This window comes from Hirundo rustica, chromosome 8 (genome assembly GCF_015227805.2).
Source record: "Hirundo rustica isolate bHirRus1 chromosome 8, bHirRus1.pri.v3, whole genome shotgun sequence".
Lineage (NCBI taxonomy): Eukaryota > Metazoa > Chordata > Aves > Passeriformes > Hirundinidae > Hirundo > Hirundo rustica.
In genome coordinates, this window is record NC_053457.1 from 10,903,416 (window position 1) to 10,916,224 (window position 12,809).

At 39.5% G+C, this 12,809-nt stretch overlaps 1 protein-coding gene across 3 annotated transcripts in view; it reads right to left on the reverse strand.

Moving 5' to 3' along the window:
* Positions 1–1,631: 1,631 nt before the first annotated feature.
* TSPAN14 (tetraspanin 14) overlaps positions 1,632–12,809 on the reverse strand; it is a 63,289-nt gene continuing 52,111 nt past the window's right edge. Inside the window, exon 9 of one of the 3 annotated variants that reach the window (XM_058421552.1) lies at positions 1,632–2,436. In XM_058421552.1, the coding sequence (XP_058277535.1) occupies positions 2,137–2,436 (300 nt within the window). In that variant the 3' untranslated portion in view covers positions 1,632–2,136. The remainder of the gene's footprint in view (positions 2,437–12,809) is intronic. The other 2 variants (XM_040071237.2, XM_040071236.2) reach the window with 2 other exon arrangements.

Below are 12,809 nucleotides of genomic sequence, written 5' to 3' on the forward strand. Positions count from 1 at the left end.
CCTTAGCACCTGCCAGGTGAGGTCCAGGTAAGGATAAAATTTGTCTAGACTTTAAAATCAGCTTCCAGGAGCACTCTTAAATCTGGCTGTACGTAGATGCCAATCAGAATCCAGTCTCTCTTGGAACCCTTATTAAATTCAATAATCACTCGTCTGAATGACAGCAGAGGGAAATTCACTAAAAACTGTTTTGAAGATCTGAAAGGCTCTCTCCCAGTGTGACAATCACTATGTTTCCATTTCTGTTAATGGCATCTAAGAACTGGAAACAAAAGTAGTGGTGGAGGATTAAGTAATTACGGAGTATTAGATGTATTTGAAGAGCAGGGTCACAGAAAAAGGCAGGAGGAGGAATGAGTGAGCATGCTGTGGGCTGCTCATCAGCTTGAAAGCTGTAAAATATTCCCCCTTATTCACAGCGTGGTAGCTGTAAAGGACACAGACTCACAGTACAGATCAGCTGTTCTTTATTGTCCCCATTCTGGAGAGCTACAGCTTTTATGGGTAAGTAAAGCTCTTGTTAACTATAGATAGATACAAGCTCTAGTCTGTGATTAATTTTCTCTCATCTAGAAATTGCAGATGTATGTGAAAGAAATGGAAAACTAATTTAGGATCATTTAAATACACAAGTGTAGTTCTATGATAAATGCAACACTATAGGTAGGTGACCTAAAATTCTTGTGTGTTCTATTTCAAACAATACTTAATGCTTAGAGTCACATGAAAATTAAGGCTGGTTGAAAGAAAACTAGCAAATTATGAGAATGGCAGTGAAAAGGGAACTTAAAGCACTGGAAAATGATGAGCTCTTATGAAATTTAGGTATTTGAAAGAGAACCGAAATTCATTCCTCTCTATTGGCAGTACAACATGCATCAAAGCAAATGTGCTCACGTGTGCCTCTGCATACATACTGCACTTTGCCAAGCACTGCTGGGAGGACTGGAGCTGCATTCAGGTGGTCCAGCCTTTGAACATGCTTCTTTATGACCCAACCCTCAGCATAGGATACAAGCCCTTAGCTACGACCTTTCCAGGAGAAAGGAATGCTTTTCATACTGGATTTATATATATATTTTAGCATTGAGACTTTAATTTCCATTATTCTCCAGATCATTCCAAGGTATTGGTTACTGGATCAAAGGGTTCAGCCTTCCGCCTTCATTCACATGATGGCAACTCACGTCACAGCCGGACCTCGTGACATAAGCAGAACTAATCTTAGTAATACTCAGTATGTTTAAGGGTGAAATAATCTCTCTTTAAGAGCAGTATGACACCTGAGTTGCCATTTAGAGTAATTACCTTCCTAGTCAATTAAATGATTATTCAAGTAAAGTTAAACATCTCAGTAGTTTTGGGACACTGATAAAAAAAGCAGGTCAAAATTGAACTTAAAAGCACTTTAAACAGTCAGAGGGATGGGCACAAAACATAAGTGGACTAAACCAGTATTAGACAGGTATTGCTTCTGGCTAAACTCCTATTCATACAGGTCATTTCTGTAGGACTGACTTTCTATTGCAATTCAGGTGGAGACAGCTGAGCTTGGTGCATTGTTTCCTCTACTCCTACATCATTTATGTGTACCTGTCCTACTTTCTGAATGTTCTGCTCAGAAGGTTTATCCTTTTGATATATTTGCCACTCATGGCTCCAAGTTTTTATTCCCACTTTTGTTCCTGTTCTTTCCAGCCTTCTTTTGCTCATGCAGCGCTGTTTCTGCTGCCCAAGTACAAAACTCTGGGTAGGATAATAAGAAATTACAAGCAGAAACCCACACACTCCTCATTACAGGTTTGTCAAACTTATCTTAAAAAACAAAACAAAACAAACCACATTCATTCATGTAAAATCATATAACAATTGAGGCAATTTTTAGATGTAGGCCATGTTACTTTCCTTACAACTAAAAATACTAAAGCCAGCCTGGACAGTATTAAAAACTCCTTGTGTGTGCAGTTTTCAGCATTCCCCAGCACCTTGCCATTTGCTTCAACAGCATTATAAACCCAAAACACATCAATACCACAGGGAAATCCCACAGCCGCTGCTTTTAATTCAAGTTGTTTTTCCTTCTAGATTTTCAAGCATTGTATCAGATGCACTTAAATAAATCAGAGTCAACAAATGTTATTGCTGTCCAGAACCTAATAAAAATTCAGCCACTCTGACTCTGTCGAACCAGAAATAGACTGCACCAAAGTCAATAAAGCCATCCTGACCTGTACAGGCTGCAGGAGGGGAGACAGGCTCCCAAAAGCACTTTTGAGCCAACTCCTCAAAGGCTCTCAGCCTCATTTCTGAGGTGCTTTGTGAAACAAAGCCTTTGCAATTGAGGAAGGAGGAGGCTGTGTCTGAAGGGTCATACCCCGAGTGTTTCCATCTTCTCTGTTTCTTAGGACTTGTTTGTATCGCAGGGTCACCGACAATCTGAAAAAGAAACCAAAAAGATAAAACAATCCCCCTCTTCTTGCTCTGTTGCAATCCAAGTAACTTTTAGTGTCCATTCGCCTAAACCTTTCATTCTTGTGCTTTGGGTTCCCTCCATATGCATTAAAAATATAAATTAAGTAAATAAAATACAGTGCTGCTTAGAAAGAGCTAAGTTATCTTTTCACTATTCTAATATCAAAATCCAGTTTCCAGGGGGAGCTACAATGGAAGTACAATTTAAATTAAATCTACAGGGAAAAGGTACTTCATTCAGGGCCCAGTCCAGGGAAGGACAGTGACAGGATATTGTTATTTATAAACTGGAATGGGGACCTTGCTATGGTCCCTTTGTAGTCAAGAGTACAAAACTATGTCCTGTCCAGTCTAAAAACATTTGGGAATAAAAGCAGCACAGCTTTACTGAAAGATCTGTAGAAACTCCTTCAAAAACACCAGTTGCAGACAGGAAAAAAAAATACTCATTTAAAAGAAATTAGCCTATGTTACAGATTAGAGAATATTTTAAGACTATAAGAAATATCAGAAGTATTTGGAATCAGGGCTGTTCAATGCAAATGTTGAAATATCTAGCATTCCAAAACTATTTTTTCCACATAGTTTTATCATTCCTTAACATATTTGTGCCAAAAAAAGTAGAACAATAGGAAGAAATCTGGTCGCAAAATAATTCAGCCAAGACAAGCTCAGCACAGCAAAAGAATCTCATGACTTGCTCAGAGACAGTCCCTCCCTCCTTTTATTAAATGTTTTTCTGAAAAGCCCCTCCCACACACTTTAATAATTTTGATATTAATAAAATTATTTCGATGATTCCTAACGATTGCAAGCATTTCTTCCCCACAAATAAAAGTGAGAGGAACCTGCCAAGATTTTTGAACCTGATAGTTCTAGGTAACGTCAAAAAAGCTTGCACAGCATTATGTAAGCACAAATTTGTCCAGGAAAAATCTTATTGCAAGCTTCAATGCCCAGACAACACCAACCCACTTGTGCAGCAGAGCTCAAACCTACACACAGCACAGGTAACCAGGTCAACATAATTAAGTTTAAAAAAAAAAAAAAAAAAAAAAAAAAAATTTTATTTAAAACAAGAAATTACCCAGCAAAAAACCAGCGGATTTTCAAAATTGTTAAGACACCTGTATCCACCTGCATACAATTAAACTCTGATCCTTCTCATTCTGCTGGGAACAAGCATAAAAGTAGCACTTTATAGATAGTGATAAAGTGCTGCAGCAGTAAGCAGATTCTGCTGAGCAGCTCGTGCTTGGAGCAGAGCTCTGAATTGCAGGTCACATCTTACAGCAGCGTGTCACTTGCATTAAGCACCAACAGAGCTTATAAGATCTTAGCTTTTAAAATGTGTCAGAGTTGAGAACAATCTTGTCTTACAGTACAAAATCTCTTATACTGCATAAAAATAGCCACACACACCCACTAAGCAAAAAAAAAAAAAAATTCCTGGCACATCCATTATGCAACCAACTTCAATACTGTCTTCAAAGTATGATCTTCACATCTCTCTCATTATAAAATAGGCCAAACACATGTTAGGATCAAAACCATAATACTCAGCACTACAAAATTTCAGACAGTGGCACAAAAAAAAATTTACATTTAATTTAAGTTAACAGAATTTAAGCAAATTCCCACTACAGTCCACTTTATTCTGGAGATCTCTGAGATTAATAAGGTGCCTTCTTGCCTTGGGAAGGCTGACCTGGAACAGAGACTGGACAGAGCTAGAGAATAAAGGAGATATTTATTAAAAGGCCTTTAAGGGTGCACCTTGGGCAGAACAAGAGCCTGACACGGGCTACACCCAAGGGGGACTGAAAATGGTCACAAAATGGACAGCTGGTCACGAGGTCTCACACTTTTATAAGTTTTGGTCCATTTGCATTTGGGGTTTAATTGTCCAATTACAGCTTCAGATTATGAAGTCCCATCCTTCTTGTTTTCTCTCTTTGGTCCACTGGTGTTTGTGCTTTTGGGCCTGAAAACTTGCAACCATTGTCCTTGGTCCTCAGCAGGAAAAGGATTTGTTTTGTCTCCCTACTCTGTGAAGGGAGCTGACTGGCACTTCATGTGAGGCTCAGAACCACAGCCCTGGGCAGCACAGAACCTGAAAAACATGAAAGCTCAAACTTAAGGCATGAGCCTCACTCCAGAGCTGATGCATACCTTTACCTTCAACAGCGCAGGAACAAAATCCTCCTCTTTTCCAGATCTTGAGCGGAGTCAGGTCAGCAGTTAGCAAGAACAAGACTGGTGCCGATGGAGAGCAAGTGGCAGACAAACTAAACTTCTTTGGCATGGTCCCAGAGAAGCAAAAGAGGAATGAATGCCTTTTCCAGGCCGACAATGTATCGTCATACTGTGGTTCTTCAAACAACGTTTGTCACACAGAAGCAGAGCAGGCAGATATACAGGCCCGTGAGCTTACTTGCATAGAAGCAATCATTAGTGAAACACTAGAGGTTCAGGAATTTTAATCTGGACAGTGGGACCTTTGTGCTGTGCCTGTTGAGGTGGAGTCAAGGCACAAAAGGCCCACAATTACAGTGGCTTTGTTGTTTGCCATCTCTCCACGGAGCTCTCCTGCCCCTGGGCTCCCTCCTCGCTGTGCCAGCCGTGCCCAGCATCCATCCACTCTCCCAACACATTGCTTAGCAGGGAGAACCAAGGGCTGGGATCGTGCTCCCAGATCAGGAAAAAGGCTTCTCTCTTTCACAACCTTTCTTTTGCTTGGCTAAAAAACCCCTTGTAGGAGTTGTCAGCCAAAGGAAATTCGTGTTTGCTATTGAGTCTATGTGTTTTTTTTCTCTCCATTGACAGCTCTTCAAGCTAAATTTAGGGAGCCAGGAAGATCAGGCTGAATGCTGTTTGGTTGAGACCATGGCCTACTTCCCATACACACATGATAACCATAAGGAAGGGTCCCCTTAATTCACTTTCTGCTGCAAAACTTAAGATGTATATTAACTGCATGATCAAAGGTATCTTTAGTGACCAACATCACTCAACAAATGCAGAAAACTAGATCTCCAGTGAGCAAGACAGAAATTCCATTCATTTCCACAAATGAAGCCAATTTACCCCCAGCTGCCACAATTTGTCTGATTGCTTATCTGCTCACATGTAGCTTTGCTGCACTGACAATTTACTCCTCTTCCACAACACATGATGAAATCAACACCTCCTGGAACCAGACAACTGTGAAAGAAGTTGAACTTTGATTTAAACCATCAAGCTTCCTGATCCCTTGTTTATATAAAAAAACCCCACACCTGAAAATGTTACCCAAACACCGATTGTGCTGATGGTGCTTTACTCACTGCTTTTAAGCACAGCACATTTGTGGCTGTTCCTGCAAGCATGACTTGCAGCCTTTGGATCTAGAATTCCCTGACCTTGCATAATGAATTGGAGCATCTGGGAGCTCAGGCTCAGCATTAGCCTATGAAGCTGGTTTATGTGCAACAGACCTATTCCCTAAGCACTAAGTCAGTTAAGTTATCAGGCATGTAAAAAGGCAGCTTCTAGTACACAAGTTTACAAAATTTTGATACCTTTACACTAAAGTGAATTTTATCCCTGTTCTCCATCCCTCAGTTAAAGGAGCAAGTTTAACAGAACACAATTAAGCAGCTTTTCATGCACTTCAGCACATCTGTTCCTGCTGACTGCACTTGGCTGGCTTTATTTTGGCTTATCTCACTGACCTGTTTTAGGTTATCATATTTTTCCTCTTATCTGTTTTCAGTCAGGGTTCTGCAGCCATTTTTCATGTTGACTCCATAGGGCATAAGATCAGGCACAAGATCTGCTGCCTACCCACAGCTTTCCTCACACACACTTCTTCCTGTACTCCCTCCTTGGTGGAATTCAATTATCCCAGAATAAAGCCAAAAATTATAAAAATATAGAGTTGCTTTTCCCCTCCCAAACAATCTCCATTTCACAACTAGTTGCCATTTTTTCCCACCATAACAACGTATCAATTTGGGTTACCACAAGAACATCAGTATCTCCTTTTACCAGGGCCTCTTCTGAGCCTACGTTTCTCTACTAGTTTTCTGAAAACTTCTGTCTCCCTCAGTTTCTTTTTCTACTTTTCTCCGAAGTGATTTCGTTACCTCATTTAAAAAAAAAAAAAAAAAAAGCCATTCATGACAGCAACATCAAAGAGAGCATTTGTGGCTGTCCTACCTGATTTGTCACAATTAAGAGAATTTTAGACATGGATTATAGAAAGGTTTTTAATAAATCCTTGTGATTAATAGATAACATTAATCTAAGTACTAGCCAGTCAGGATTAAATTCCTGTCTTCATCAGCCCTTCCACCTGTGGCTCAAGTTCAACAGGGAAAATCTCCTTTAAAACCTGCTGCTTTCTCATGTTCTTTGAACACGAAAACGTTCAAAGGTCCATCCTACAAGATCATAGGCACTGAATACTCTATGGAGCCCAGGATGGGCCAATGCAGTCCAGAAAGGCTGAAAAGGCAATGAGCAAAGGCTGGATTTTGGGGACAACACAGTGGGCTTTCCTCTGTTTTCCAGTTCTAGGCGAGAGGTATTTTTAGAGCACACTTATGTATTTGGCCTTTAACATTGAGAAGAATTACCCCTAGTGTAAACCAGGAAAAAAGAATATTAGGGAAAATATGAGCCTTTTCAGATTCTAAAAGTGGGTGGAAAGAGATATTTCAATTGCCAGATAATGCCAGCACTCCAACCTTCCAGGAAAAACTATATTCATACATTCCTATTCCTTTCCTCCTTGAAGACAGTTGCTGAAGAATGCAGAGGAACAAGAGTTAAAAATTAGCCAGGTCAGGAGTTGTTCATAATTATATCCCTTTCATCCTCAGGATATCAGTTTTAAATTCTCTCCCTGGGTCCTTTTTAATCTCGTGATTTTTCTCCTACGTCTCATCACCCTTGAGTGCAGTGAAAAAGACACAAAATGTATCTTTTAACACGGCTGTAAGTGGCTTTCCATAGAGACATAGATAATAGCTTATCTGATTTACAGGACAATTTTCTTGCCGTGGGTTTGAAAGTCTGAAGAGATGGAGGATCTGTTCCTCCAATACTTTACTTCATGCACCAAGATAAGATAGTTCTATTGGAAAGAATATAAGTCAGCCCAGTCCCAAAACAGCACGGCTTTCTAGAGATGAAATACAATAATTCACCGCTAGAGAAATGTTTAAAAAAAATCTTTCCTTGAATTGAATTGCACCTTTCTCCTCCCTTCCCTGGTAACAAAATCAAAAGCAGCAGCTTTTGCTACCCTTGGTTACAGCAAAATGCTATAATCACGTAGCTGCACCACTCACAGGCAGCAGGAACGTATTTCACCTTACAGGCTTTATTTGCTCTTAACACATACACACTTGCCAGCCCTCCTGGACTTCTCCATCTCCAATTTACACCTTTATGTTTCATATGAAACAAATTTAATATCACATTCCCAGACAAGGAGACCTGGAGCTTTATTTCGACTACTATTCGATCACGCTTCTACTCAGCATACAGGTGCATTTATTACCATCGGTTTATTTAGGACATGCCTCAACAAACCAGGAATTACTTTATCTATTTTAGGCAGGAGCATTAAAAAAATACTGTGAGAAAATGGAGACTTACAGCTACACGATTTTGCAGGCTGCCACACGAACATGAATGCAGGTTAACTTTACTTTTTGCTTTGTTTTTATTACATTGCTAGACACACCCAGCAGTTATTTTGCAGTATTATGAGCTGAAATTTTAGCTTCTTCAGGCTACAGCTTATGCTTTTCAGCTACTCTTGACCTGCAAAACTCTAGGAGTTTCTCAACCCTAATCCTCAGCTGTTACACAGGATATATCAAAATAGAGACTTGTGTTTCCTGTCCTGGTGATACAATGCATTTACAGAAAGCTACAGTCAAGAGAAGGCCAGATGAAAATTTCAACAACAGAAAACAAGAACGAGTTATTTTCTCTCTCAATCCAAAGTTACTTCGTGGCACTTTTCTCTAGTCCATGTTCTGCAAGCTAAATTACAAACAAATTCAACATAAATACTTTAATGAATTTAAAAGCAATTGAACAAAATGAAACTCCCACCAAAGAAAATCCCTGTGGAGTTGATTACTAGGAGTTAAGAAAGCATACCTGGGAAAGGACATTTGGTGTCTTCTTTTACAGATTCTTTAATCATCTATTACCAGAGGCATTAGACAAAGCTAAATAGACCTCTATTGTGAATAACTACCACATCTTTATACTCTGGAAAAACACATCACCTTGTTTTTCTGCTTTGAATAATCACGATGATAATAATCCACGGAAGAACCTTCTAAAGTATATTAAAGTTAAGTGACAGAAGAATAAGTTCAGTGTGTGAAATTACTGAAAGAATTTGTGTAAAACACAAGGCATTTGACTGGATTAAGTTGTTTCAAGCCCTCAAATTGGTTAGCGCAGACCTCACACTGCTCAGGACCCAAACAACAATAAGTAATACCAAGAGTAGCATTTGTATTGAAGGATAGAGCCTATACTTCCTCTAGGGGAAAAAAAAAAAAAAAAGAGAGAGAGAGAGAGAAAATCATTTCTACACGTGTGAGGGGCTATCAAAACGAAAAAAAAAATAATCTGAAGCCATTGCTGTTTTCGAAGGGGCAAAATCAGTAGCTGAAAGAGGGAGATGTGTGGGATTCTCTCACTCCCTGAGGACTTGTAGGTCAAAACTCACACTGAGAATTGACACAGCAGCGCTTCAAGGGATCCAAGGAGCTCACTCCTCACGGCTCTTTCCCCACTGCAGGAGCCAGATGAAATTGCCGCGCTACGGCACGCTTTCTGCACCTCTGTCTCTGCTCTCAGTAGGAGGATCAAAAACCAACTCCCACTCCAAAGTCTGGTCCCTACGCCTCTTAATCAGGATTTCGTGTACAGATTAATGTGTGAATTAATAATCTATGCCTTCAGCTCAGGAAAGAAGCCTTTTGTACCTCAGTCTCAGGCGATTTCTAAACTCGGGCCCTGCAGGCAATGAGTGCCCGCTTCCCTCCCTTCTACGGTGAGCTACTAAAGCTGACGAGCGATATTCTAGCAAAAATGCCGATTCAAGAGAACAAGTGGTACTCCTTTGGAACGTGTTTATTCTGCTCAAAGCCTCCTGAGAGGCCAGGCAGGCACTCCCTGCTGTCTGACCAGCTGGCTGCCCCCTTCCAGCCCCGCAAAGAGCCACTTCTGCACAAAACCTGGAACAAATCCTCCTGGTGCGCCTCTGCTTCCACAGTGTCAACAATCTACTCCAGCACACAGAATGAAACAATGTCAACACCCCGGGATTTTCCACAAAAGAGAAATAAATGCCCTTTTCTGGACAGTTTTAGTCGCAATCTGTGCGTGTTCTACTGCTTTTTCACATAAATGTCTTAACAGTGTCTGCTTCACTGCCCCTGCAGAAGCATGGACTCAAACACAAGGAGTATTGAGGAATCAGTCCCAAACTGGTTAAATTAATCAAGTTTTTATGAATAACAAGCATGATAAAATTCAGAATCCCTGAGAAAAGGGTTCAGTATTTGAACACTTAGAGTTAAATGCTGCTTTTCTGTGAGGCTTTTATAAGTAACTCTTCTGTCAGCTACTGTTCACACTACTTATTTCAAAATACTACAGACTGAAACCAGAGGGGTGTTTTGCAAGGACTTTTGTCTGCCATCATGCACATGGTGTTATTCTGCTCATCTATTCCCTGGAGAAATGACAAAGCATCTGGATTTCTAGCTACCACTGCACCGACCCAAGGAGTGACCAGTATACACCGTCCCCTGTTACTTGTAAAACAACTCCTCCATCTTCAGAAACCCAGCTATCTTTCCATAGCTTTATAGATGCTAATTAGAAATGTATTTACAAACATCACTATTGCTCTAATTAGGGAACACAGTACTAGAAATCAAATGCCAACACCTTTTGGGTCTTGATAAGATGAAAGCAGGGTTCAGTAGATAATTCAGTCTCACAGGCTCCTAATTTATTTCATGTTGCTCAATCAGCAGTTGCAGCCTTCTGCCCACTCCCACCAGACCTTTGTTTAAGATCAAACCTGATTCAGCTTCAGGTTGCTCACATGGTTCGTTTATTTTCTTGGTTTTGTGTAAAAAAAGCTGTATCCTACTGTACTTCATTTACACAAAATGATTTATTCAGCAAATTTTGACAGGACAACTGGACCTGATGAATCCAGCCATTTTTCTAGAGATGGCAGCTTCCTCAAAGCACAAAAGCAAAACTGTTTTTAAATAACTGCTTTTAGTATTTTAAGCGAAATAATTTTTCTTCTCAATAGGCAGTAACAGCTTTTAATTATTTTCTATTTCAACTCCCTTTACTTCATCCCCTTTTCAAAACACTTCAGAACACTTCTGTTCCTCAGAGATAAATTCCTATATGCACTAAATTAATGCAATTTCATTAAAAAAATCATCTCACATTAATTAATGGATACATTAGGGACAGAGAATATAGCGAGTTCACCAAACAAAAATAAGTGATCAGTTATTAATCCTCATCAAATAATTTGAGGCACAACTCATGAGTCAGCATTTTCAGTGTAACCATTTGTAAAGCAGAAATGCTATTTTTCTACAGTTTTGGTAACATCCTACATTATATCCTACTAAACATTAACTATTTCAGACATCACTTTTCCAGCGGTATTTCTTACATTAATTGCAGCCATTTTAAGGCTTTTTGTTTTCAGAAAGTAGATGGAGGAATAGTCACATTGAAAGGACAGAAGATGTTGAACAAATCAATAAAATAAATGGTAACCAACTGTCAGAATTGGGTGCTATACTACAAAGTTTATAAGAGATTAAAAGATGATTCAGGAAATCGTTAACTGTGACACCCAGAATATCACTGAGATCAACAACAGCATGAATAAAGTTGGAAGCAGTAAGAGTGGGATGAGTTTACAAAAAGAGTTGCAAGGAATGTGGGAAATTAAAGTGCAGAAGTCTGATCTCTGCACAGGTAAACTGTAGGATTATAGCGAAGCACAGGGATACTACACACAGACACGATGAAAAAGGATAGTCTGCCTTGTGTGGAGGTAAGTAATGCTCAGCTTGTCTCTAAACATATTTTTAAGGAGCTGGTAAGAAGGTCAATAAAGGAAATACTGTTAATGCATTTCAATTGCTACAAACCTTTCAATAACCTTTATTACAAGTTATCTTGGCATGTGAGACATGAATAAAGTGATCTGATGAAGAGATGAATAAAGGCTGCTTTTACAAAAGGAAGCCAAAGTTATTAGAGGTTACCTTTGCTGGGACCTGTGTAATTCAATATATTCATAAATGACCTAGAAATAGCAGAACAGTAAGGAGGTTCTTTTATTTTTTGGAATACTCAAAATTGGCTGTGGAGAACTGCAGGAAAATTGTATCACCCTCTGTGACCTGGGGAAAAGAGGCACATCAAGCTCGGTGTCTGCAAATGCAAAACAACCTACATGGGGAAAAGATGGCCAAATTATAAATGATGCAGGGGTCTAACTCCCCCTGCCCAGAAGAAATAGTTTTGCTTAACTGCACAAAAGCCATTCTCAAATAAAGATAAAGAATTAACAGAGTACAAAACAAAGCATGACAATCTCTCTCTGAATCCCAGTCCACCTGAGCCTTGAGAACACTTTCAAATTCTAGATCCTCACCAAGAATAAAAGTGAGCTGGAAAAATACTCTGTAAATACTAAGCAAATCGGCAGAGGAATTACAAAGAGGGGCTTTAATAAAAATCCATCTGATTATCACAGACATGGAAGAGCAAATAGTGAAGGATAATTCCTTTCTTACTACAGCAACTCAAAGGCCATCAACTTTGATCTTTTTGGTAAAATATTTTAAAGCAAAGGGAAGTATCTTCCTCTTACAACAGTAAAACTGTGGAACTTAATGTCACTGTGTGATGTGTAGATAAAAATTTTGAATTAACTTATACAGGTAAAAAAAAAAATTGAATAAAAGTTGATCAACATGCATTAGATATATATTGATGTAAATACTAGGTATGTTTCTAAAGGCCAGAGTTGCCAGGAAAAGAGGGAGAAGTATTTTACCTCACCTGTTTCTTGCATTCTTTCAGGGCCTGCTACTGGCCCCTGCCACAGTAGATACTCAGCTGAGCTGCAAGCACTGTCTTTATGATGAACAGGCATTTAGAAATGACAGGCTTGACTTGGGTCCACTCTCCTCCCCACCTCAAACTCTGCCACAGTAATTTTATGTTAATCTCTGGTTCCAGATAGAATTTATCCCTGCATGTTT